Raw genomic sequence first — 25,561 nt, forward strand, 5'->3', positions numbered from 1 at the left:
CATGATCATAGTGTAACATTTTAGAAATTCGGAGGGAGACCTGGGTTTGATCCCTGGGTCAGAAAGATCACCTAGGGAAGGGAATGGCTATCCACTCCAGTATTCATACCTGGAAAATTCCATGGACAGAGGAGCCTGGCAAGCTATAGTCCATGGGTTGCAAAGAGCTGAACACAACTGAGTGACCAACATTTTCTTTTAACACTATGTAGGGTAACATTACTTATTAAGATTTTGGTTCATATCTGCTAAGAACCAGATTATATTCTTAAAACTTATAATTGCATATTTTTAAAAGCCCCAGACAAGAGATTTTATTAATAAATTACCGAGAGCAATGCTTTGTTCAGTCAAAGATCAAAAGACAAGTGTTTAAAATGGACTCTTTTGAATTAATGTGATAATGAAATTGAAGGAATTGGAAGTATTTTTAGAAGGTAGCTCTTCTGAATAGCTATACTATAACCTAACAGTTTTTAATCTTTGTAATAGATAAATTATATTACTTGCCTTGTGCCAAAACTGGGTGAAGGAGCACAGAAAATTTGACATCTTTTTGTAGTTTTTTAACACAAAGCACTAGCAATATCATTTTCTGAGATGTTTTAACAAGACCATATAACCTAAATTTTAAGCACTGTTGAAGATCTACTCTCCCCAGAAATCAAGCCAGATCTGGAATCTCTCCCTTGACTTGGCTCACGTTTTTATAATGGAATCTTAGTGTCTATCTCCAGAAAGACAAACTGTATGAATGCTCAGGATTCCTGTGCATTTTTGCATTTCCTCTGCTTGTTTTTTGTTTTTTTTTTTCCTTCCCCGAATATATCATTTCTCATTCCTCTGTCTTGTTTCTGTTGTACAGCCCATTTGCTAGGAATATCTCTTTATACTAAATACAAGGACTGGTTTTGATCTCTTGCCAGACCCTGTGTAGTTAAAACTGTATTAAGGCTGTTAAAACATTCCAAAAGGGAATCCCTAAATTGCTGATAAAATACAGTTAAGAAATCACCACTGGTTTGAGGAGAGATGTAAAATTATTGCTAGTTGCAATAAATCATTCCACTGAATTAATTGAAAGAATTAATCCAAAAACCATTATGTAAGCCTTATTACCTCTTTGCATTTTCTATGTGTAAGCATAATTAGTGTTGACAGGGTTCTAGTGGGTTTATTATCCTGTATTTTATAAAAATATTTCTGTTGCATCCTCATGGGAATGCTCACAAAGTTAAAGGCATTAGTAAAAGATAGATGTGAAAGACAATGGGTAGGGATTTGGGGAGAAGTTGGCATCTCTTCCGCCTCTCTTTAACAGTAAACTAAACAACTCTGATTGTAATCTGACCAAGCAATAAAGGTTTTTTAAACTCAAGGCCCTTTAAAAAGGTCAGTTCACTGGAGCACAAAGATACAATAGTAACTTTCTTGAATTTCTTTGTTCCTCTTTATTAATGCAGGGGACTTAATTGCTTTAACAGCTTTGTGTGATATTTTTAAAAATCCAGTGATATTTTGATTAGGGATTGAGGTTACATTTATGTTTTATAGTTGGCTCAAAAAGACTCATAACATTTTATTTTAGTTTCTCTTCTCAAGAAAAAGAAATCTTGAAAGATGAATTGTTTAGGAATTGCAGCCCTGCCAACAGAATGCATATTTTTCTCTACTTAGTGACTATATAGGCCAAAGATGATGGTGGATTTTAACAATAAGCTTTCTATGATTTATAGAGATTCACTATTCACTATGTTCAACTGAAAGCAATTCCATGGCCTTTAAATGCCAATAGAGTAAAAAAGTCTCTCGTGTCATTCTGAAACACTAGGTGCTATTGATCAATCAGGAGATGGTGTTTACCAACTCCCAATATTTTTTTTCAGATTTCTTAAACTCGGTGATTCAATAAGTGGTTCATGAATCGCCCAGAAGCCGTCCTGATTAAATAATAAAGAACCCATTACCGTTAAAATGGACGTGTTATGCCAGCTTCTGATGTTTTCGACGACGGCTTTGCAGGTAGTGTCCTTCCTATCTGCCTGCGGGACTTATTTATTTATTTATTCATTGATTTATTTATTTAGAAACTAGAGAAGATGAACCTGGTATTATGGCTCACATTCATTGATGTCTATGGGCTAATTTACCAGGCAGTAGAAGGCAGCCAGAAGTAACTGAGGCCAGTTTTTCATACATTTTCCACCACTTAGTGGTAGTACAGAGTAATTTCCTATAGTCCTCAAAAATCCTGGGGCCTCTGTGAATCAACTCTTGCTCTATTTAAATTAAAGTCTGTTATATTGTTTGAACTGTCAGAGATCCGTAGCAAAATTTCCTACAGTTCCAAATTAAATATTTTAACAGAAAAGATGGAAGCTGAAAAAAAGAGAAGCAATATTATGGTTGAAGATGAACTAGAAAGAAAGGTAGAGCTGCAAGAGAAGTGATATAAGATGAACAGGACAAATAAGGCACTTAACAATTCTTCTAGAGCAATTACTTTTGAAGGTCACTATCAGTAGTCTATTAGAAAACAACTTTTATAGATGGGACCTCTTTTTTATGTGGAGCCAAAAAACAGCTTAGCAAAACAAATTTCTCCTCCTTCCATTTATCTGACATATTTTGGGGACTTCACTCTAACCCATAAATATCTTTGATAAGTCATAATTACATATGGAGAAAAAGAGCATAACTTAGTAAACATGATTAGCATAGTGTTTGCATATTGGAAGCCTCAAGTTCAGTTGTGTTCAAGTATCCTAGTCCTATAGAGGGCAAGAGATAAAGGTCTTACTTAGAGTAATTCATTTTAAAGGTAATATATTGTTAGTTTTGTGAAGATTGGTAGAGCAGTTTATGAAAATGTAGTAGGTAAGACACTTGACTTGCCATAGATGAGACACCTAATTCATTTTTGCTTAATTTATATGTGTTAGCACAACTTTATAAGAAAAAGTAGCTGTTATATTATCTGTTAACTTTTTGTTGTTGTTGTTAAGAAACTGTTAAGATATAATCGGGTTATATAGAAAGATCTATTTCTTAGATTAATCCACTGTTATAGGCTGAAGATCTGTACTTTATAGTATAATTGTTTAACTGAAAAATAAATCTAAAATTACAATTATGTTTTCATGTGTTCTGGAAACAAAGCCAAGACACCATATTTTACATAAGAATCTGTACATTTTAATTGACACAAATCTGGCTCATGTTCCTATTTTCAAAGCTAATTTTTGAACTCTGTAAATAAGACTTCTCTAAATTAGAAGTAGAATACATAAAATATGACTTTGCTATCATTCTGTAAGGATTTCTGGAACTGTAAATATACTTTGATTTACTAAGAGTTTCATAATCAAGGAAAAGGCATGTTCTCAAACTAATACATATTTTTTGCCTTGTCTTAGAAGCATAAACAAAAGTAGAGTGTATTAGTTCAATAATTATCTATATTGCTATAGATATTAACCAGGATTAGACTTTTAGTTGTGAAATATGTGCTGCTAGGGAACTAATCATACTTCTGCTTTTATGAAGTATACAGTTTTGCTCAGGACAAGTATATCTTGTCCCAAGCAATAATAAGTTGTAATAACATCTTATACGTGGAACATACAATGTTCTTCATTTCATTTATTAGTGAGTGAGGTTTATGTTTTCTGAGTGAAAAAATTCACATATGACACTAGGGCACAAGCTCACTATGCTTAAAAGTGGCATTTTATGAGAAAATTCAAGAAAATTTATATATAATATTACTACTATTAATTTTAAAATAGCATAAATAACAGGCTCAGTATCATAAGAATATATGATTATATTGATTAATTGTAAGCTTAGATTAGTAAAAATTACTCATAGCTTCTTTTTGTTAAAACAACTATAAAATATATGTAATTAACTCATATCTAATATTTTTAAGAAAATCATTTATACCAGAAGCCAATACAAAATGATTTATGTCGGCATAATTTGCAATTTCTAGAAATTAGAAATAATTTAAACACTTGTTAATAGAAGTGACATAGTCTTAAATGGAATATCAAAGAACAATATAAATGAATAGCTTACAATTGCACAGTTCAACATGGATGTGTCTCACATTCATAGTATTGAGCAGAAGGATAAATTCATAAAAGAAAACCTACAAAATGATTCCTTTTATGTAGAATTCAAGAACTGTCAGATGAATAAATTGAGAGATGAATAATTACTGAGAGCAGCAAATAAATTATTATTTTAAAAATCAGGCAAAAATAATTATTTTAAAAATCATTAATTGTATCCTCTTCCCTCTAGATTCAGATTTTATACCTTTTATTTATTTGGAGAATGAAAATGTAATATGTGGGCATTAGAAATTTGAATTACACAGAAAAAAATCATTAATTCTTTGGGAGACAAAGAGAGTTGTGATTGAGCACTTGGAAATTTCCTAAGGGGACAAAAAACAAAGAAAACACTTCTTAGAGTTAAATGTACATCTCTCAGGTTCGTGTCCTCTATCTTCTTTCTATACTTACATCTGTGATATTTCATAATGGCAATTGATGGCACAGAGGCATGAAAATATCCAGAATTATTATCTTCTAAGGGCTTCCCTGGTGGCTCAGGGCTAAAGAATTTGTCTGCCAGTGCAAGAGATGCAGGCACAATCCCTGGGAAAGATCCCTGGAAGAAGGAAATGGCAACCCACTCCAGTAATCTTGCCTGTGAAATCCAGTGGACAGAGGAGCCTGGCAGGCTGCAGGGTCTCTTAAGAGTCAAACACAGCTTGAGTGACTAAAGAGTTAATTAATACTTACTGTTTATAGTTTTAACTTACTTGAAAATAACCAAAAAGTAACAGACAGATTTTAGTAACATCATGCAAAAACTGTTTTTGTAGCTTAACCCTCAGTTAAGAATTAAAGTATGAAGACTATCTTACCCCTCAAATACTTGAGTCAAGGTTTTACTGTATGTAATATTTATCATTACTAGAAGGAAAATATGTGGTACATTTTCTACCCAAAATGTAGAAACAGTTTAAATCAACTTTGCAGATATCCTACACTTGGTATCCTAGAGCCAACACTAGTAGGTAAAACACTAGACTTGCAAGCATTGATATTTTGTACAACTATAGCCAAATCCATTTTAAAAGATTTTTGTTGATGCTGTATTCCTAAATATATGTTTATTATTTAAAGGTCTGTTATTTTTTTCACTTGTATCTTATATGGTGTTTCTTCTACAAAAAAAAAAAAAAATATATATATATATATATATATATAGGAAAGAGATGACGCATGTCTAGATGACTAACTAGACCACATCAGTACAAAGCAATTGAAACACAAATCACTTTTGGGGTAGACTTTCTCAGAAAGATTTTCCCACAGGGGACCACACTACATGGCATTCTTCATTGTCTGGAGGCTCCTGTAATAGTCATCTGATTTGGTAGTTTTTAAAGAATGCCAACCAGGATTGAAAGTGAAAAGAAAAAGTGAAAGTCACTCAGTCGTGTCCGACTCTTTGTGACCTCACGGACTCCAGGTCGAAATACTGGAGTGGGTAGCCTTTCCCTTCTCCAGGGGATCTTTCCGACCCAGGGATTGAACCGGGGTCTCCTGCAGGCGGATTCTTTACCAGCTGAGCTACTAGGAAAGCCCACCAACCATGATTTGTAGACCATTAATACCTGGGAACAAGAACTTTAAATGAAGTAATTATTATTGTTTCTTTCTAGGTTAATCCAGTTCTGTTACCTATCAGGAAAGAATTTTTTTCCACGTTTTATTTTTTTCCTCAGGTTATCCTGTTTGTAAACTTTTGGGGGGTCCACATACTTCTTTCTCTTAAGTTTTTAGGTTAATTAAAAATAATTATGTATACTATTTTTTTAATGGATTTTGAGTTGGTGCCACTTAAGTGAATATATCTTATACTTTCTTTGTTATGCTATTGGCAAATATTTAATATCTGTAGGATCCTGTACTTAAGTATGTCAGTGTTTAAAAATTTTCCATTAATTTATATAGAATTTAGCTTGATATTTTATTTTTATTACATATTTAGCTCCTTTCAGAGAGACTTTTATAGTTTGTTGTAGATAGAGATGAAATTTATATTTTAGGAAAAAATTAGGAAATAAAACTACTAATGGAATTACCTCATAAATTCTTCTTTTGTTATACTTTCACATTGACCTCTTTATCACTAACCTTAATACAAATTTTGAATTTCCTAGTAGAATTTTATTTGGCTAAAATTTGCATACCCATGTGAAGCTATTTTATATAATAAAAAGAACTTACTATTTTTAAAATTCATCTGGAAATGGTCTTTCTTAGTGTATGTCAATTTCTAAAAGCATTGTGAACAGAAAATAAAAAGCATTCTGTCATGAAATATGGATAGCTGGGTGAAAAAATTTCTCTATTAAATAGACACCTGGAGCAGTGACAAATGAAATGATTATAATAGCCAATAATAACATCTATCTATTTGGTACTACATTTAATATTCCATCTAAATATCATTATTGTTTAAAAATTAATCAAAAAAACAAAACAAAATAAAAATTAACCAAGAGGCATAAATGAAAGAAAAAGGGGCCTTATGAATAGCATGGTTCAGTTTTTGAAAGTTATTTATTTGCTTCTATGCAAATATATATTAGTATATAACATTTGCTTTCGCATTATAAGAATGATAAAATTTGAAGTGAATATGAAGTTTATTATTATGCATTTTTTTTCTTGCTTACCTATAAATGAAAATTTGTACTGTCCTAAATAATAGTTGAGGAACTCCTACTTGTAAAATTATTTTCCTTTGGCAAAGTGGATGGAAAAGATTTGGAAAAAAAAACACAAGTGCTGGCACAATTGACAGGAATGTTGGAAAAAATTTTTAAATGTTGGCATAGGAATTCTTTAAAAATTCTAACTTACTCACATGTGAAATGAAAGTAAAAAAGCATCTGTCCTATTTTATGCACACTGACTAAATAAAAAGAACAATTATATTTAGTAAAGTATAAAGCTCTTTAAACTAAGATATTCTGTCTGACTTTTGGCGATCTTTATGTTATTTGTTCCACTGAATTAAATACTATGTTTGAATGAAGCATTCTTTGAAAAGCAGAAATTATAGAGAAGAGAACATTCTCTTTTCCAATTCTGATGATCCTAGATGAAATATGAAATTTTTGAGAGACTAAACACTTTTAATATACTTGAGAAGAGAACTTTGGATCTTGGCCTCATCTGTCATTCAGCCCATTTGTTATTGAAATATTTCAAGAACCTTTGGACATGTTTTACCACACCATCTATTTGTTCTACCCAAGGTGGAAGTATATAGATTAGTTCTTTAAGGATCACAACCAGTTTTTTCCCCATATTTTGTTTTTGATTCCACTACCAGATATGGTTATGTTTTCACTGAAAGCAAACAAGAAACTTAGAGCAGTATGAAATTGTTTTGATTCCTCCAGAAATTAGTTTAAATCAGTGTTTAAAGGCCAACCTGACATTTTTAAATTATTTTGTAAGATGTTTTTATTGTATCTTAGTTCTGGAAAAAACTATTGGAGCTCTTATTCAAGTTTTAGTAAAGCTATTCTATTTTGCCATGATTATATATTAGTAGAATATATTGTTTTTCATGCATCAATTATTAAAATAAAGAACTCAATACATGGTTTCATGACTGAGATTGAAATAGTCCACAGTGTACCTAATCTCCTTTGATCCTTTATGTTGAACAGTTCAGGCCGTGGTACTTGCCTTGATAATGAGCCTCCCAAGCGTGACTTTCTTTATCCAGCTGTGGCCCCAGGTCAGGTGTATGATGCCGATGAACAATGCCGTTTCCAGTATGGAGCAACATCTCGACAGTGTAAATATGGGGTAAGAAGTCTTAATCCTTCTGTTTAGTCATATATATGGGTTTTTTTTTTCATGATGCAATTGTTAAGATGGAATTTTGATGAATGTAATTTCTCTGGTATCAGTATTAACACAAGTATGGCCTTTGACATTGCTCCTTTTCTGAAATCATTTGTATAATATTTATTCTAAATGTTTGAATAATTCTTTAATTAAATAAATTTCAAATGTCTTGAGAGGAATGCAGATAAAATATAAATATTTTCCAGTGTATTTCTTTTTTTTTTTTTTTTTTTTTATTTTATTTTTTATTTTTTTTTTTTAATTTTATTTTATTTTTAAACTTTACATAACTGTATTAGTTTTGCCAAATATCAAAATGAATCCGCCACAGGTTTACATGTGTTCCCCATCCTGAACCCTCCTCCCTCCTCCCTCCCCATTCCATCCCTCTGGGTCGTCCCAGTGCACCAGCCCCAAGCATCCAGTATCGTGCATCGAACCTGGACTGGCAACTCATTTCATACATGATATTTTACATGTTTCAATGCCATTCTCCCAAATCTTCCCACCCTCTCCCTCTCCCACAGAGTCCATAAGACTGTTCTATACATCAGTGTCTCTTTTGCTGTCTCGTACACAGGGTTATTGTTACCATCTTTCTAAATTCCATATATATGCGTTAGTATACTGTATTGGTGTTTTTCTTTCTGGCTTACTTCACTCTGTATAATAGGCTCCAGTTTCATCCACCTCATTAGAACTGATTCAAATGTATTCTTTTTAATGGCTGAATAATACTCCATTGTGTATATGTACCACAGCTTTCTTATCCATTCATCTGCTGATGGACATCTAGGTTGCTTCCATGTCCTGGCTATTATAAACAGTGCTGCGATGAACATTGGGGTACTCGTGTCTCTTTCCCTTCTGGTTTTCTCAGTGTGTATGCCCAGCAGTGGGATTGCTGGATCATAAGGCATGTCTATTTCCAGTTTTTTAAGGAATCTCCACACTGTTCTCCATAGTGGCTGTACTAGTTTGCATTCCCACCAACAGTGTAAGAGGGTTCCCTTTTCTCCACACCCTCTCCAGCATTTATTACTTGTAGACTTTTGGATTGCAGCCATTCTGACTGGTGTGAAATAAGCAACTCCTACAGCTCAACTCCAGAAAAATAAATGACCCAATCAAAAAATGGGCCAAAGAACTAAATAGACATTTCTCCAAAGAAGACATACAGATGGCTAACAAACACATGAAAAGATGCTCAACATCACTCATTATCAGAGAAATGCAAATCAAAACCACTATGTATTTCTTTTTTAAGTTCTGAGTTTATAATGCCAACTTCTGTCTTCAAAATGTTATGATTTTGAAGCCTCCCCCACTTCCCACCTTTTCTGGTACTGTAATAACTGGGTTAAGGACACTTTCACTTTGACTCATAGTTTTAACTTATACTTTTAGTATTGAGTCATTGCAAGTTGCCTACATTCTAACACAGTAACTGAGTGGCGACAAAATGACATTAGGCTTAACAGAGAAACAAGGAAAATTGCTATGGGAAAATAATGGAGGCATCATGGTTTACTCTTCTTGTCTGTCTAAAAAAGTTTCAGGATCTACCTCAGAAGATGTTAAAAAATAATTCTTTTTAAATTTTCATAGAGAAAGATTTCAGTGTCTAATAGCGGAGACGTTCATGGTAGATACACAATGTAAATATGTTGAATGAAAGAATAGGATTTTTAAATGATGAATTCTATGTCAAAAAATTTTGAAAGTAAGTTTAAGGCCTTGGTTCCAATTTTTTGTAAACAGTGTGTTTAAAATCCCTTAAAAAAATAATAACAATAAAAGGTAGTTAAGACTAAATGATACACACATTGTACTGTACCAGTTATTCTTCTTGGGTGCAGTACAAAGGAAAGTGATTTTTTAAATAACCTTTGAGTGACAAGTATATTATTATTCCTAGGAGGCTTTGGAAGCACATTTTGTGCACTAGATTTAAAGATTGTGTGCAACTATCTAAAGATCTAGAGTCTTAAGTAAAACTTTGTCTCTCTATAAAGAATCTTTACTTCTATTCTTGTTGCTGTATGGTTTCAGTTACTTTTTTCCCTTATAGCTTTTTCCCTCAGAAAAAGCCAAACTTTTAATCACAATCTTTATATATACTTGTAGCTTCAGTCAGTTCAGTTCAGTTGAGTCGCTCAGTCGTGTCCAACTCTTTGTGACCCCACGAATCACAGCATGCCAGGCCTCCCTGTCCATCACCGACTCCCGGTGTTCACTCAAACTCATGTCCATCGAGTTGGTGATGCCATCCAGCCATCTCATCCTCTGTCATCCCCCTTTCCTCCTGCCCCCAATCCCTCCCAGCATCAGAGTCTTTTCCAATGAGTCAACTCTTCACATGAGGTGGCCAAAGTATTGGAGTTTTAGCTTTAGCATGAGTCCTTCCAATGAACACCCAGGACTGATCTCCTTTAGTATGGACTGGTTGGATCTCCTTGCAGTCCAAGAGACTCTCAAGAGTCTTCTCCAACACCACAGTTCAAAAGCATCAATTCTTCGGCGCTCAGCTTTCTCACAGTCCAACTCTCACATCCGTACATGACCACGGGAAAAACCATAGCCTTGACTAGACAGACCTTTGTTGGCAAAGTAATGTCTCTGCTTTTGAATATGCTATCTAGGTTGGTCATAACTTTCCTTCCAAGGGAAAAACAAACCAGCCCTAATTTAGATGGCTATCTGAGTATAGCATCATGAGATAAATGCCAAACACAAACACTGGAGGTTCAAAGAAGGCACTCTGTCCTTTTTGTGAGGAGATACTTGTAGTGTTGAAGCATCAAGAAATGTTTCATCAAGAAATCTTTCAACTAACAGGTCTATAATGATGTCAGGGAAGATTTTAAACAAAGATCTACAGACTAACCCAGAACTGTAGCAGTGGTGAGCTTTCCATCTCTTCCCTTTTTGTCATCATGTGGTCATTGTAGGGATTATCAGTAATCGCATCTGTAGTTATGAAAAATCTTGTCTGAATTCTTTCTAAATAGGTTGATTAATATACATTTTGAATACCTTTGGTAATTTACCAGTGAAGCAGAATAGATATGCAGAAATGAACCCATTCATATATGATCACCTGATTTTCAATCAAGGTGACAGGAGTACACAATGGAGAAAGGATCAGTTCAGTTCAGTCACTCAGTCGTGTCCAACTCTTTGCGATCCCATGGACTGCAGCATGCCAGACCTCCCTGTCCATCACCAACTCACGGAGGTTACTCAAACTCATGTCCATTGAGTTGGTGATGCCATCAAACCATCTCATCCTCTATCGTCCCCTTCTCTCACCTTCAATCTTTCCCAGCATCAGGATCTTTCCAAATGAGTCAGTTCTTCGCATCAGGCGGCCAAAGTATTGGAGCTTCAGCTTCAACATCAGTCCTTCCAATGAGTATTCAGGACTGATTTCCTTTAGGATGGGCTAATTGGATCTCCTTGAAGTCCAAGGGACTTTTAAGGGTCTTCTCCAACAGCACAGTTCAAAAGCATCAATTCTTAGGTGCTCAGGTTTCTTTATAGTCCAACTCTCAATCCATACATGTCTACTAGAAAAACCATAGCCTTGACTAGACGGACCTTTGTCGGCAAAGTAATGTCTCTGCTTTTGAATATGCTGTCTAGGTTGTTCATAACTTTTCTTCCAAGGAGTAAGCTTTTAATTTCATGGCGGCAGTCACCATCTGCAATAATTTTGGAGCCCCCCAAAATACAATCTTCCACTATTTCCCCATCTATTTGCCATGAAGTGATGGGATGAGATGCCATGATCTTAGTTTTCTGAATGTTGAGTTTTAAGCCAACTTCTTCACTCTCCTCTTTCACTTTCATCAAGAGGCTCTTTAGTTCTTCACTTTCTGCCATAAGGGTGGTGTCATCTGCATATCAGAGGTTATTGATATTTCTCCCAGCAATCTTGATTCCAACTTGTGCTTCATCCAGCCCAGCGTTTCTCATAATATACTCTGCATATAAGTTAAATAAGCAGGGTGCCTTGTATATTGTCACAGGTGCAGCATCATCAACAAATGCAGCATCATCTTTTAGGATTTGAAATAGCTCAACTGGAATTGCATCACCTCCACTAGCTTTGTTCATAGTGATGCTTCCTAAGGCCCACTTGACTTATTCCAGGATGTCTGGCTCTAGGTGAGTGATCACATCATCATGATTATCGGGGTCATGAAGATCTTTTCTGTACAGTTCTTCTGTGTATTCTTGCCACCTCTTCTTAATATCTTCTGCTTCTGTTAGGTCCATACCATTTCTGTCCTTTATTGAGCCCATCTTTGCATGAAATGTCCCCTTGATATCTCTAATTTTGATGAGATCTCTAGTCTGTTCCATTCTATTGTTTTCATCTATTTCTTTGCACTGATCTCTGAGGAAGGCTTTCTTATCTCTCCTTGCTATTCTTTGGAACTCTGCATTCAAATGGGTATATCTTTCCTTTTCTCCTTTGCTTTTTGCTTCTCTTCTTTTCACAGCTATTTGTAAGGCCTCCTCAGACAGCCATTTTGCTTTCTTGCATTTATTTTTGTTGGGGATGGTCTTGATCCCTGTCTCCTGTACAATGTCCCAACCTCTGTCCATAGTTCATCAGGCACTCTATCAGGACTAGTCCCTTAAATCTATTTCTCCCTTCCACTGCATAATCATAAGGGATTTGATTTAGGTCATACCTGAATGGTCTAGTGGTTTCCCCTACTTTCTTCACTTTCAGTCTGAATTTGGCAATAAGGAGTTCATGATCTGAGCCACAATCAGCTCCTGGTCTTGTTTTTGCTGACTGTATAGAGCTTTTCCATATTTGGCTGCAAAGAATATAATCAATCTGATTTCAGTGTTGACCATATGGTGATGTCCATGTGTAGAGTCTTCTCTTGTGTTGTTGGAAGAGGATGTTTGCTATGACCAGTGCGTTCTCTTGGCAAAACTCTATTAGCCTTTGCCCTGCTTCATTCTGTACTCCAAGGCCAAATTTGCCTGTTACTCCAGGTGTTTCTTGACTTCCTACTTTTTTATTGCAGTCCCCTGTAATGAAAAGGACATATTTTGGGGGTGTTAGTTCTAGAAGATCTTGTAGGTCTTCGTAGAACCATTCAATTTCAGCTTCTTCGGCATTATTAGTCGGGGCATAGACTTGAATTACCGTGATATTGAATGGTTTGCCTTGGAAACGAACGGAGATCATTCTGTCGTTTCTGAGATTGCATCCAAGTACTGCAATTCAGACTCTTTTGTTGACCATGATGGCTACTCTATTCCTTCTAAGGGATTCCTGCCCACAGTAGTAGATATAATGGTCATCTGAGTTAAATTCATCCATTCCAGTCCATTTTAGTTCGCAGATTCCTAAAATGTCAACGTTTACTCTTGCCGTCTCCTATTTGACCACTTCCAATTTGCCTTGATTCATGGATGTAACAGTCCAGGTTCCTAAGCAGTATTGCTCTTTACAGCATCGGACCTTGCTTCCATCACCAGTCACATCCACAACTGGATGTTGTTTTTGCTTTGGCTCTGTCTCTTCATTCTTTCTGGAGTTATTTCTCCACTGATCTCCAGTACCATATTGGGCAACTACCAGCCTGGAGAGTTCATTTTTCAGTGTCCTATCTTTTGTCTTTTCATACTGTTCATGGGATTTCAAGGCAAGAATACTGTAGTGGTTTGCCATTCCCTTCTCCAGTGGACCACATTTTGTCAGAACTCTCCAACATGACCCTACATGACATGGCTCATAGTTTCATTGAGTTAGACAACAATGTGGTCCATCTGATTAGATTGTTAGTTTTCTGTGATTGTGGTTTTCAGACTGTCTGCCCTCTGATGGAGAAGGATAAGAGGTTTATGGAAGCTTTCTGATGGGAGAGACTGACTGAGGGAGAAACTGGGTCTTGTTCTGATGGGTGGGGCCATGCGTAGTAAATCTTTAATCCAATTTTCTGTTGATGGGTGGAGCTGAGTCAGGAGAAAGGATAGTCTCTTCAATAAAATGCTCTGGAAAAACTGGACAACCACATTCAGAAGAATAAAACTGCACCCTTAGCTTACACCATATTGCAAAAATTAACTCAAAGTGGATTAAAGACTGAAATGTAAGACTGGAAACTATAAAATTCCTAGAAGAACATATAGGAGAAAAGCTTCTTGATCTGTTCTTGGCAGTGGTTTCTTGATATGAAAAGTACAGGCAACAAAAGTAACTATAGATGAGTGGGAGTACATCAAAATAAAAGGCTCCGCACAGCAAACCAGTCAACAAAATGAAAAGCCGGTTTATGGAATCTGCAGAAATTATATACTGTGGACATTATCCATATCTGATGAATGGATAATGTCCACAGTATATAAGGAATTCTTATAGTTTTAGCAAAAAAAGCAAATGATCCAGTTTAAAAATCAACAGAGAAACTAAATAGACATTTCTCAAAAAAAGACATAGAAATGAACAATTATGTGAAAAGGTGCTAATCCTCACTAATCCTCAGGAAAATGCAAATCAAAAGAGCAATGAGATATCACCTTACACCTGTTAGGATGGTTATTATTAAAAAAATGATAATTAGTGTTCACAAAAATGTGGAAAAAAGAATTCTTTTTTTTTCGTGTATACAATTTAAAGAGGTGCTCTGCATTTATGTCATTAAATACAATCATTTTCCATGTTGTTGTTATACATGGTGAGAATGTAAATTTGTTCAGCCACAGTGGAAAACAATATGGAGCTTTCTCAAACAATTATAAATAAGACTGCCATATGATCTAGGAATCCTACTCCTGGGTATATATCCAGAGGAACTGAAATCAGGATCTATAAGAAGGTATGTTCTCTCATATTTATTGCAACATTTTTCAAAATAGCTCAGACGTGGAAGCAACCTAAATGTTCATTGCTCACCAAGAGATTTTACTCAGCCACGTTTTACAGTGAACATTAGCTAATTTGTCCTTGAAGACTTCAAAAAGCTAGAGTATGACAAGCATACTTTTCATTTACCTTTCACACGGTAGATATTCAATACATATTTCCCTTTCCTCTATGAATATCTATGTCATCCATGATACCATCCTATATAACTGATATGCTAGTAGTGCTTTAGGAGAATCTGAGCCATCTGTACTTTGGGGAGTATGTTAACATACTCTAAGCATCACATTTTGACTAAATTTCATCCTTCAATCTCAGCTCACATGCAGTTTCTCTGCAGACAGGCCTTCAGTCTGATCCATCTATATGCAGTCTTCTCCCAGTTCCTTAGATTTATGCTCCCAGTTAAAGCATAAAGGAAATTGTGCTTTTTATTTCCTTCAAAGCACTTACCACGGAGAAGGCAATGGCACCCCACTCCAGTACTCTTGCCTGGAAAATCCCATGGACGGAGGAGCCTGGTAGGCTGCAGTCCATGGGGTCGCTAAGAGTCCGACACGACTGAGTGACTTCACTTTCACTTTTCCCTTTCATGCATTGGAGAAGGAAATGGCATCCCACTCCAGTGTTCTTGCCTGGAGAATCCCAGGGACAGGGGAGCCTGGTGGGCTGCCGTCTATGGGGTCATACAGAGTCGGACACGACTGAAGTGACTTAGCAGCAGCAGCAGCACTTACCACAGTCCATAATCATTTTACTAATTTGATTACCTGTTAGCTAGTTAAATGTGATCTTCTAAGTAAGGCCTGCCCTAACAACCTTATCTGAAACTATACACAAGCATATACATACACAAACACATGTCATGTAATTTTCCCTGACTTTTTTATTCCTTATTATTTGTTACTGATACTTTCTAACATACTGTATATTTTGTTCATTTTGCTTCTGCCTGCCTGTTTGTTCATGGCTGTTTATAAAGTGAATAGCACAATGTCTGCCTCATAATAGGAGCTTGGAAAATATTTGGTGAATAAATGAGTGAGAAGAATTATCTGGTAATGAGAGGAGAGAAGACTCTTGTGAAGACCCTGAGGCTGTGTATTTGAAGAGCTAAGAGAAGGCCAGTGCGACTGTCATTCTCAAAGCAGCCATCATGTACATGAGGCAAGAAAAGAGTAGGATACAAATCAGACTTACAGGCTTTGTTAAGAATTCTAGGTTTTTGTCTTAAGAGCAATAGAAAACAAAAGATTTTTAATGAATGAGACCAGGAGAACTTATTGATGTGCAGAGGATCATGAAATTTCAAAGGCACATTATCTTAGGAAATAAATATAATTTAATATAGGACAGTATAAATTATTTTTATCAACATGTTAATTAATGTCTTTATATTTTTAATTATTTCTTTTAATTGGAGGCTAATTACTTTACAGTATTGTAGTAATTAATGTCTTTAAGAAGCCTTCCATCACGCTGTGTCTGCCTGAAATATAGCTCTTTGTAGTAAGAGTAACCTGCTAGAGATAAGATATTTGAGTTATTTAATCAAGGTATTATCCCCATGGAGTGTACTTAAGACTGACCTATTTTGTCTCTTAGACTCACTTTTTAATGTTTTCATGTTACTGTCTTTTGTTTATTATTTTATCACTATGAGTTAGCTAAGGTTCAAGTCATTTTTGCTTTCTCATTGAGAATCATTTCACTAAAAATACTTGATTAGTCTTTTTTGGGTACTTTTGACTACCTCCATAATTTTTTAAAGAGATTCAGATAACTTGAGAGGATAATAGTGAAATACTTAGAAGTACATATAAGGGAAGTTTAAAGAAATTGAGTTTGAGTAGCCTGTAAAAAAGAAAGCTAAATGTTGGCTTCAAAATCACTTTCAGGCTTTGGAACATTTATTATAGTTTGATTGCTGGTAACAAATTGTTCTCCTTCCCCACCAAGAGCATAAAAAAGCACCGTTGCCTTAATTTTTTATAGCTGGAAGGTTGTCGATTAGGTAGTAGGAAGAATTTCAAGTTATTAAATACTGGAATTTTGTACTGAGGGAAATTGTAGAATCACTTTCTTTGAGGATTTTAAGGTGACATAAATATTCTACAGTATGGTTTGATATGGGCTCAGGGAATAAAAGACATGGAATTGTTTTAACACCTCAATATTCTTTTGGAGTGCAAACATATGTATTTATCAGGCATATTCTTGACAAGAAATTGATTTAATTTTTATTTTTACTCAAATTTCAAGCCAAAAATCATAGGTTTATAATCATTTGTATTCTTGGAGATCAGTAGTTTCTACTCTGGGTTTGCTGCTTCTTACTCTGGGCTTCCTAAAGAATCAGCCTGTGATGCAGGAGACCCAAGTTTGATCCCTGGATTGAGAAGATCCCCTGGAAAAGGAAATGGCAACCCACTCCAGTATTCTTGCCTGGAGAATCCCATGGACAGGGGACTGTGGCCGGCTACAGTCAATGGGGTCTCAAAGAGTCATACACAACTCAGCGACTAACACTATCACTTGCTTCTTAGAAGTATTTTTTAAACCATTTAATAATTTTTAATCCCTTTAGATTGATAGTTATTTAATCTAAATTTCTAGGCTAGTTTTTTGTTTATATGTATGTGTGTGTGTTTAATGTATATATATATAATACACATATAACTATATATATATATATATACATATATGGCTTTTTTTTTAACCTTTTTAGGATCTCTTGCACTTAAATTACACACATAACAGGATTAATCTATTTAAAGCTGAAATAAGGGTGCATTATTCTCTTTCTTCAAATGGCTACTAAACACCTGGAGCCAGGCCACAGGGTTACCGTATGTTGGTTTTCAATTTTCCTTTGGGTGATACAATGATAAGTAACCTTTCTAATCAGCGATGCTCCTTCTTGACCTCTTTAGTGCTCTGTTTTCCCCCTTGGCCATTAGGATCCTTTATTGCAAACAGCTGTTGAGAAATGTTACCAATAGGATAATGAGGACAAAGAGAATGTTTCATATCCAGAACCAGGGACCCAAGATGTCATACAGTTAGGATTTCACAAGGGCAGAAAATTTGTGTATGTCTCTTAATTGATCTTTAGAGTTGTTAAAAAAATTAAAAACAAAAACCATCTAGCAGTAAAAAGGTCATTTTCTCTTCTTATACTGTTTTAATTTCTTAATGATATAATAATTATGAAATGGTATTATGTTTTTATAATATCCCTTTCCCCTATTGGAGAAGGAAATGGCAACCTACCTCAGTACTCTTGCCTGGAAAATTCCATGGGCTACAATCCACAGGGTCACAAAGAGTTGAGCATGACTGAGTGACTTCACTTTCACTTTCCCCCATGTCAGCTGTTAATTTTAATTTTCTCAGGTAAATCAAAGAGCGTTTCTTCCCCCTTTTTTTTAGCATCATTTAACAGCTATAGTTACTTGAAAGGGATGGAAACACTAAGAAAGCTAATCCTAATGTCTTTGACTATAAAAAAACCAATTATTCTATTCTGATCAAAGGAGCCCAAGTTCAGTCCTTTACAAAGTTGTTTTCTTGATATCAGCTAAATTATTTTTCATTAGATGATTACTTTAAAACTCTACTCTCTCTATGTATTTTTAATTATGATTTATACTTGCTAATATTTTTATTGTTATTAATATTTGCAAACTTCCTTCATTTGAAAAATCAAATGGAATAGAAATCTTGGAGTTGATATTAAAATTTTAGATAAGTTTTGAAGAGTATTTTAACAGTATCTTTAATTATATTAGAGATGTACATTCTAATGTACATGATGATGTTACATTCTAATGTATAAGTTGATGCCTAAGCTCATACTTTGAAAGTGAATGGGTTAGTCACTCAGTTGTGTCCAACTCTGTGCGACCCTATCTATGGACTGTAGCCTTCCAAGCTCTGGTCCATGAGATTCTCCAGGCAAGAATACTGGAGTGGGTTGCCCTTCTCTTCTCCAGGGGTGTCTTCCCAACCCAGGAATTGAGCCCATATCTCCCACATTGCAGGCAGATTCTTTACCATCTGAGCCACCAGGGAAGCTCTCAAGCTCATACATTGAATGAATATATTATGAATTAGTACATAATAATATTTTTAATATAAATTTATTTATTTTAACTGGAGGCTAATTAATATTAAGTTGAAGTATCTTCCTTTAAAATACAGGTAAAGTATAGGATTATGATTATGTCCATAAAGGACATCATGAATATTGAGTGGGGTTTTGTATGATGTTGTTGTTGTAAGTAAACCTTTACTAATCAGCCTTAATTGACCAGTGACTTTATTCAGTTTTGATACACTTAAAAGAAACTGAAAAGTAGCTTAATTGTGTGGAGATATTTTAGGCATTGATATTAGACAACTGATTGAAATCTAGGTTTAGGTAGGATTGAAGCAGTTGCTAAGTCTTTCTGAGCTTATGTTTCTCACACTTTCTAATAGATTGTCATGATGAAATGAGATACAGATATGAAGATGCCTAGCACAGTAGTTGCCAGTATACCGTGAAAAAGTAATTAGTTTCTTTTTTCATGCCTACAACATTGCTAAGAAGTTATTTAGTGTATGCTGCAGTATCTCCACTGATTAGGAAATTATGATTGTTCAGGTCTGACTTTTGGAAGATTTTTCTGTACATTAAACAGATCTGCATAGTCCCCAGGTTTTTTTAAAAGTCTTTTTTCCCAGTTTTATTGAAACATAATTGGCATAGATCACTGTATAAGTTTACAGTGTACAGCATGATGATTTAATTTACATATGTCGTGAAATAATTACTATAGTATGTTTTAGCTAGCATCTATCATCTCATATGGGTGTCCCCGGTGACTCAGCATTAAAGAATCTGCAATGCAGAAGACTGAGGAGATGTAGGTTTGATTCCTTTGTCGAGAAGATACCCTGGAGAAGGGCATGGCAAGCCACTCCAATATTCTTGCCTGGAGAATCCCATGGACAGAGAAGCCCAGTGGGCTACAGTCTACAGGGTTGCAAAGATTTAGACATGACTTAAGTGACTTGAGTATGCATGTACGCATCATCTCATATGGGCTTCCCAGATGGCTCACTGGTAAAGAATCCTCCAGCCAATGCAGGAGACATGGGCTTGACCCCTGGTTTGGAAAATCCCCTGGAGAATGAAACGACAACCCATGCCAGTATTCTTGCCTGGGAAATCCCATGGACAGTGGAACCTGGCAGGCTCTAGTACATGTAGTCACAAAAGAATCAGACACAACTTAGCGGCTAAAACAATCATCTCATATAGATAAAATGAAAGGAAAAAAAATTGTTTCCTTGTGATGAGAACTTTTAGAATCTACTCTTTTTTTTAAGTTTTTTATTTTTTTTTAATGTGGACCATTTTTAAAGTCTTTATGGACTTTGTAACAGTATTGCTTCTGTTGTTTATGTTCTGCTTTTGGGGCCCGTGAGGCATGTGGGAACTTAGCTTCTCCACCAAGGATCAAATCTGTATCCCCTGTATTGGAAATTGAATTCTTAACCACCAGGAAAGTTCCTTAGGATCTACTCTTTTAACAAATTTCCTGTGTACCTTCTACCTTTTATCCATTAGTTGAACTGACTTGTATATTTTATCTCCAATCCTGTATGTAACTTTTTTTTTAAGTCATGTTTCAAAAACATTATTTAGAGTAAACAATCACTCCTTCAGGTACAGAAACATAAAATAGTAGATGAGTAAAGCTAACAGTGGGCTTCTCAGGTCGCTAAACAACCCGCCTGCCAATGCAGTAGATGCAATTTGAGATGGGATTTGATCCCCGGGTCAGGAAGATCCCCTGGAGGAGGACACGAGAACCCACTCCAGTATACTTGCCTGGAGAATCCCATGGACAGAGTCGCCTGGCTGGCTGTGATTCATAGTGTTGTAAAGAATCAGACACGACTGAAGCGACTTAACATGCACACACACAAAACTAACAAAATATAACTATCATTTTTTTAGCTTCAGCATGTACTTCTCTAATGAGGAGAGGCACAGGTAAAATTGATATATTGTGGGATGATGCCAGTATGATGCATAAATCTTGTTTCTTAACTTGGATTGTTTCTAAGTGCATTAATGGTATGAAACTATCAGGCAAGTTTCTTACAAAGAGAAAAATCTGTAGCAGTAATGTTAGATTCTTAGAAACATTTGAAATTCCTGTAGAATGGCCTCTTTACTGGACACAGATAACTTGGTAGCTTGATTTCCAAAACTAGGATGATGAAGTCATTAGGGCAAGTAAAGAATCTGTGAAGATATATTCATTTGTTTTATTTTTAAAACATTGATAGAAACTATATCCAGAAGACACTTAGTAATTTTTATGACTCTGATTTCTGTTGGAGGTAAAGACCTACATCTCTAAAAAGGAAGTATCACAATCCACAGACTTTAAGCCTACAAAAGATCAACTGATGTGGAAAATATGGAAAGACATTAAGAGACATGAGTTAGAATAAGAAGGTCCAATGTAAGTTGAATAGGAAGTTCTAGAAGAAAGAATGGAGAAGAGGTATATTAAAAGATTTAATGACTAAACTAGTAATTTTTATGAAACAAAGAAAGATATAAATCCTCAAAGCATAGATAAATAAAAAGAACACATACAGTGTTGAAACCGCTCTAAAGCAAAGACAAAGAGAACTCTTGAAAGCAACTAGAAAGACTTTATCACAAAGAAGCAGCAATTAGACTGACAAGTGATTTTTCATCAGCCTCTGTAAAGTCCAGGTGTCAATGAACTTAATATCTTCAAATGCAGGAGTAAGATAAACAGCGCCTAGGACTCTATATTTGACTAAAATATTATTTTTGAAATGAAACTAAAACAAAGATATTTTCAGACAAATAAGAATGAGTCCCTTGCTATTTTCGGGTTCACTACAGTCACTCAGTCATTTCTGACTCTTTGCGACCCCATGAACCACAGCACGCCAGGCCTCGCTGTCCATCACCAATTCCCGGAGTCCACCCAAACCCATGTCCATTGAGTCAGTGATGCCATCCTCTTCTGTCATCGCCTTCTCCTGCCCTCAATCTTTCCCAGCATCAGGGTCTTTTCCAATGAGTCAGCTCTTCGCATCAGGTGGCCAAAGTATTGGAGTTTCAGCTTCAGCATCAGTCCTTCCAATGAACACCCGGGACTGATCTCCGTTAAATGGACTGGTTGGATCTCCTTGCAGTCCAGGGGACTCGCAAGAGTCTTCTCCAACACCACAGTTCAAAAGCATCAGTTCTTCAGCACTCAGCATTCTTTATAGTCCAGCTCTCACATCCATACATGACCACTGGCAAAACCATAGCCTTGACTAGACAGACCTTTGTTGACAAACAGAATCTCTGCTTTTTAATATGCTGTCTAGATTGGTCATAACTTTCCTTCCAAGGAGTAAGTGTCTTTTAATTTCATGGCTGCAATCACTATCTGCAGTGATTTTGGAATCCCAAAAAATAGTCAGCCATTGTTTCCACTGTTTCCCCATCTATTTGCCATGAAGTGATGGGGCCGGATGCCATGATCTTAGTTTTCTGAATGTTGAGCTTTAAGCCAACTTTTTCACTCTCCACTTTCACTTTCATCAAGAGGTTCTTTAGTTCTTCCTCACTTTCTGCCATAAGGGTGGTGTCATCTGCATATATGAGGTTATTGATATTTCTCCCAGCAGTCTTGATTCCAGCTTGTGCTTCCTCCACCCCAACGTTTTTCACGATGTACTCTGCATATAAGTGAAATAAGCAGGGTGACAGTATACAGCCTTGACATACTCCTTTTCCTATTTGGAACCAGTCTGTTGTTCCATGTCCAGTTCTAACTGTTGCTTCCTGACCTGCATACAGGTTTGTTAAGAGGCAGGTCAGGTGGTCTGGTAGTCCCATCTCTTTCAGAATTTTCCACAGTTTATTGTGATCCACACAGTCAAAGGCTTTGGCATAATCAATAAAGCAGAAATAGATGTTTTTCTGGAACTCTTTTGCTTTTTCAGTGATCCAGCAGATGTTGGCAATTTGATCTCTGGTTCCTCTGCTTTTTCTAAAACCAGCTTGAACATCTGGAAGTTCACAGTTCACATATTGCTGAAGCCTGGTTTGGAGAATTTTGAGCATTACTTTACTAGCATGTGAGATGAGTGAAATTATGTGGTAGTTTGAGTATTCTTTGGCATTGCCTTTCTTTGGGATTGGAATGAAAACTGACCTTTTCCAGTCCTGTGGCCACTGCTGAGTTTTCCAAATTTGCTGGCATATTGAGTGCAGCACTTTTACAGCATCATCTTTCAGGATTTGCAAGAGCTCAACTGGAATTGCATCACCTCCACTAGCTTTGTTCGAAGTGGTGCTTCCTAAGGCCCACTTGACTTCACATTCCAGGATGTCTGGCTCTAGGTGAGTGATCACACCATTGTGATTATCTGGTCGTGAAGATGTTTTTTGTACAGTTCTTCTGTGTATTCTTGCCACCTCTTCTTAATATCTTCTGCTTCTGTTAGGTCCATACCATTTCTGTCCTTTATCAAGCCCATCTTTGCATGAAATGTTCCCTTGGTATCTCTAATTTTCTTGAAGAGATCTCTAGTCTTTCCCATTCTATTGTTTCCCTCTATTTTTTGCACTGATCGCTGAGGAAGGCTTTCTTATCTCTCCTTGCTATTCTTTGGAACTCTGCATTCAAATGGGTATATCTTTCCTTTTCTCCTTTGCTTTTTGCTTCTCTTCTTTTCACAGCTATTTGTAGGGCTGCCTCAGACAACCATTTTGCTTTCTTGCATTTATTTTTGTTGGGGATGGTCTTGATCCCTGTCTCCTGTACAATGTCCCGAACCTCTGTCCATGGTTCATCAGGCGCTCTTTAAATTTGATCTAGTCCCTTAAATCTATTTCTCAGTTCTGCTGTATAGTCATAAAGGATTTGATTTAGGTCATACCTGAATGGTCTAGTGGTTTCCCCTACTTTCTTCAATTTCAGTCTGAATTTGGCAATAAGGATTCATGATCTGAGCCACCGTCAGCTCCCGGTCTTGTTTTTGCTGACTGTATAGAGCTTCTCCATCTTGGGGTGCAAAGAATATAATCAATCTGATTTCAGTATTGTCCATCTGGTGATGTCCATGTGTAGTGTCTTCTCTTGTGTTGTTGGAAGAGAGTGTTTGCTATGATCAGTGCATTCTCTTGGCAGAACTCTATTAGCCTTTGCCCTGCTTCATTCTGTATTCCAAGGCCAAATTTGCCTGTTACTCCATGTGTTTCTTGACTTCCTACTTTTTCATTGCAGTCACCTATTATGAAAAGGACATATTTTTTGGCTGTTATATCTAGAAGGTCTTATAGGTTTTCATAAAACCGTTCAATTTCAGCTTCTTCAGCATTACTGGTCGGGGCATAGATTTGGATTACTGTACTACTGAATGGTTTGCAAACTTGGAAATGAACAGAGATCATTCTGTCATTTTTGATATTGCATCCAAGTACTGCATTTTGGACTCTTGTTGTCTATGATGGCTACTCCATTTCTTCTAAGAGATTCCTGCTCACAGTAGTAGATATAATGATCAACTGAGTTAATTTCACCCATTCCAGTCGATCTTAGTTTGCTGATTCCTAGAATGTCGACGTTCACTCTTGCCATCTCCTATTTGACCACTTCCAACTTGCTATTTTAACTACTAAAGAATGTATGCTGGAAGAAAGAAGTTGAATTCAGAAGGTAGTAGTGGGCTGTAAGAAACAATTGGTTATTAAAGGCATTGGTAAACACAGAGCTATATCTAAACACACATTTGCTTAATGAGGGGGGGTCACAAACTTAGATTTTGGATGCTAGGAAAAATTTTCTGCAAAAGTTAACACACCAACATAGGGGTGCTAACTCTCACATTTGCCAAGTAGGAACATTTTTATAAAGATTGCCATAAGCACACATACCTTGCACTGAGAAATTTTACATTCTTTTGTGAAACTTAGAAAGTAAAAACAGTAAAATTTAATAAATAAGGACAGTTCATTAAAATTAAAAATTAGTGGAAAATCTAACAATATTGATAGCATTCTTCTAATTTCTTTCCAGAATATTAAAGACTTTATCACAGAGCATTATCAATTCATGGCAGTTGGGTTACATGTCTAATTATATCCTACCTTCTTCTGTTTCTCATAAATTCTAAGTGATAGTATTATTTTTTCATAACACTAACTATATTACCTGGTGAATCATGGATGCTCAACAAAATTCTTGAATGAATGGGAAATAAACTGTTACTTGTTTTACCATGCAATTCTCCTAACTGGTTAAATGTTGATCCTATGAGGTTAGAAATATCATTTCCAATTTTCAGTGTAATATAACAGAAATTTCCCTTAATGGAGATTGTTGAGGACTTCTCTCTCCTTTAATTTCAAGGGCAAACATTAAGACCCAAATTTCTCGTAGAGAGCCTTCTCAAATGAATTATAGGTTTACTGAAGGGAATTGATTGCTGTAAAAAATAGGCAATTATTTATTAGTTCATAGAGGTTGTGAAACTAATCTTAAAAAAATCTTAACTTATCCTATGAAGAATAATGCGTATGTGAAAGAGATCTGTGTTCTTCTAGAGCTAGGCTGGTGGGTAATCAAAAAACAGTCATCAGTGCCTCACACTTACTGTACTATGTTGTTCATTGTTC

The 25,561-nt window shown here is 35.8% G+C and overlaps 2 protein-coding genes across 2 annotated transcripts in view; one reads left to right on the forward strand and one right to left on the reverse strand.

The window, feature by feature from the left end:
• The window catches only part of PPWD1 (peptidylprolyl isomerase domain and WD repeat containing 1), a 284,360-nt gene that overhangs the window by 206,332 nt on the left and 52,467 nt on the right, over positions 1 to 25,561 (reverse strand). The gene's annotated exons all lie outside the window — the stretch shown is intronic.
• The window catches only part of ADAMTS6 (ADAM metallopeptidase with thrombospondin type 1 motif 6), a 274,203-nt gene that overhangs the window by 128,039 nt on the left and 120,603 nt on the right, over positions 1 to 25,561 (forward strand). The window contains exon 10 of the mRNA XM_055554447.1: positions 7,769 to 7,910. Coding sequence (XP_055410422.1) covers positions 7,769 to 7,910 — 142 coding nt within the window. The remainder of the gene's footprint in view (positions 1 to 7,768; positions 7,911 to 25,561) is intronic.

This window comes from Bubalus kerabau, chromosome 18, assembly GCF_029407905.1.
Source record: "Bubalus kerabau isolate K-KA32 ecotype Philippines breed swamp buffalo chromosome 18, PCC_UOA_SB_1v2, whole genome shotgun sequence".
NCBI classification, from domain to species: domain Eukaryota; kingdom Metazoa; phylum Chordata; class Mammalia; order Artiodactyla; family Bovidae; genus Bubalus; species Bubalus kerabau.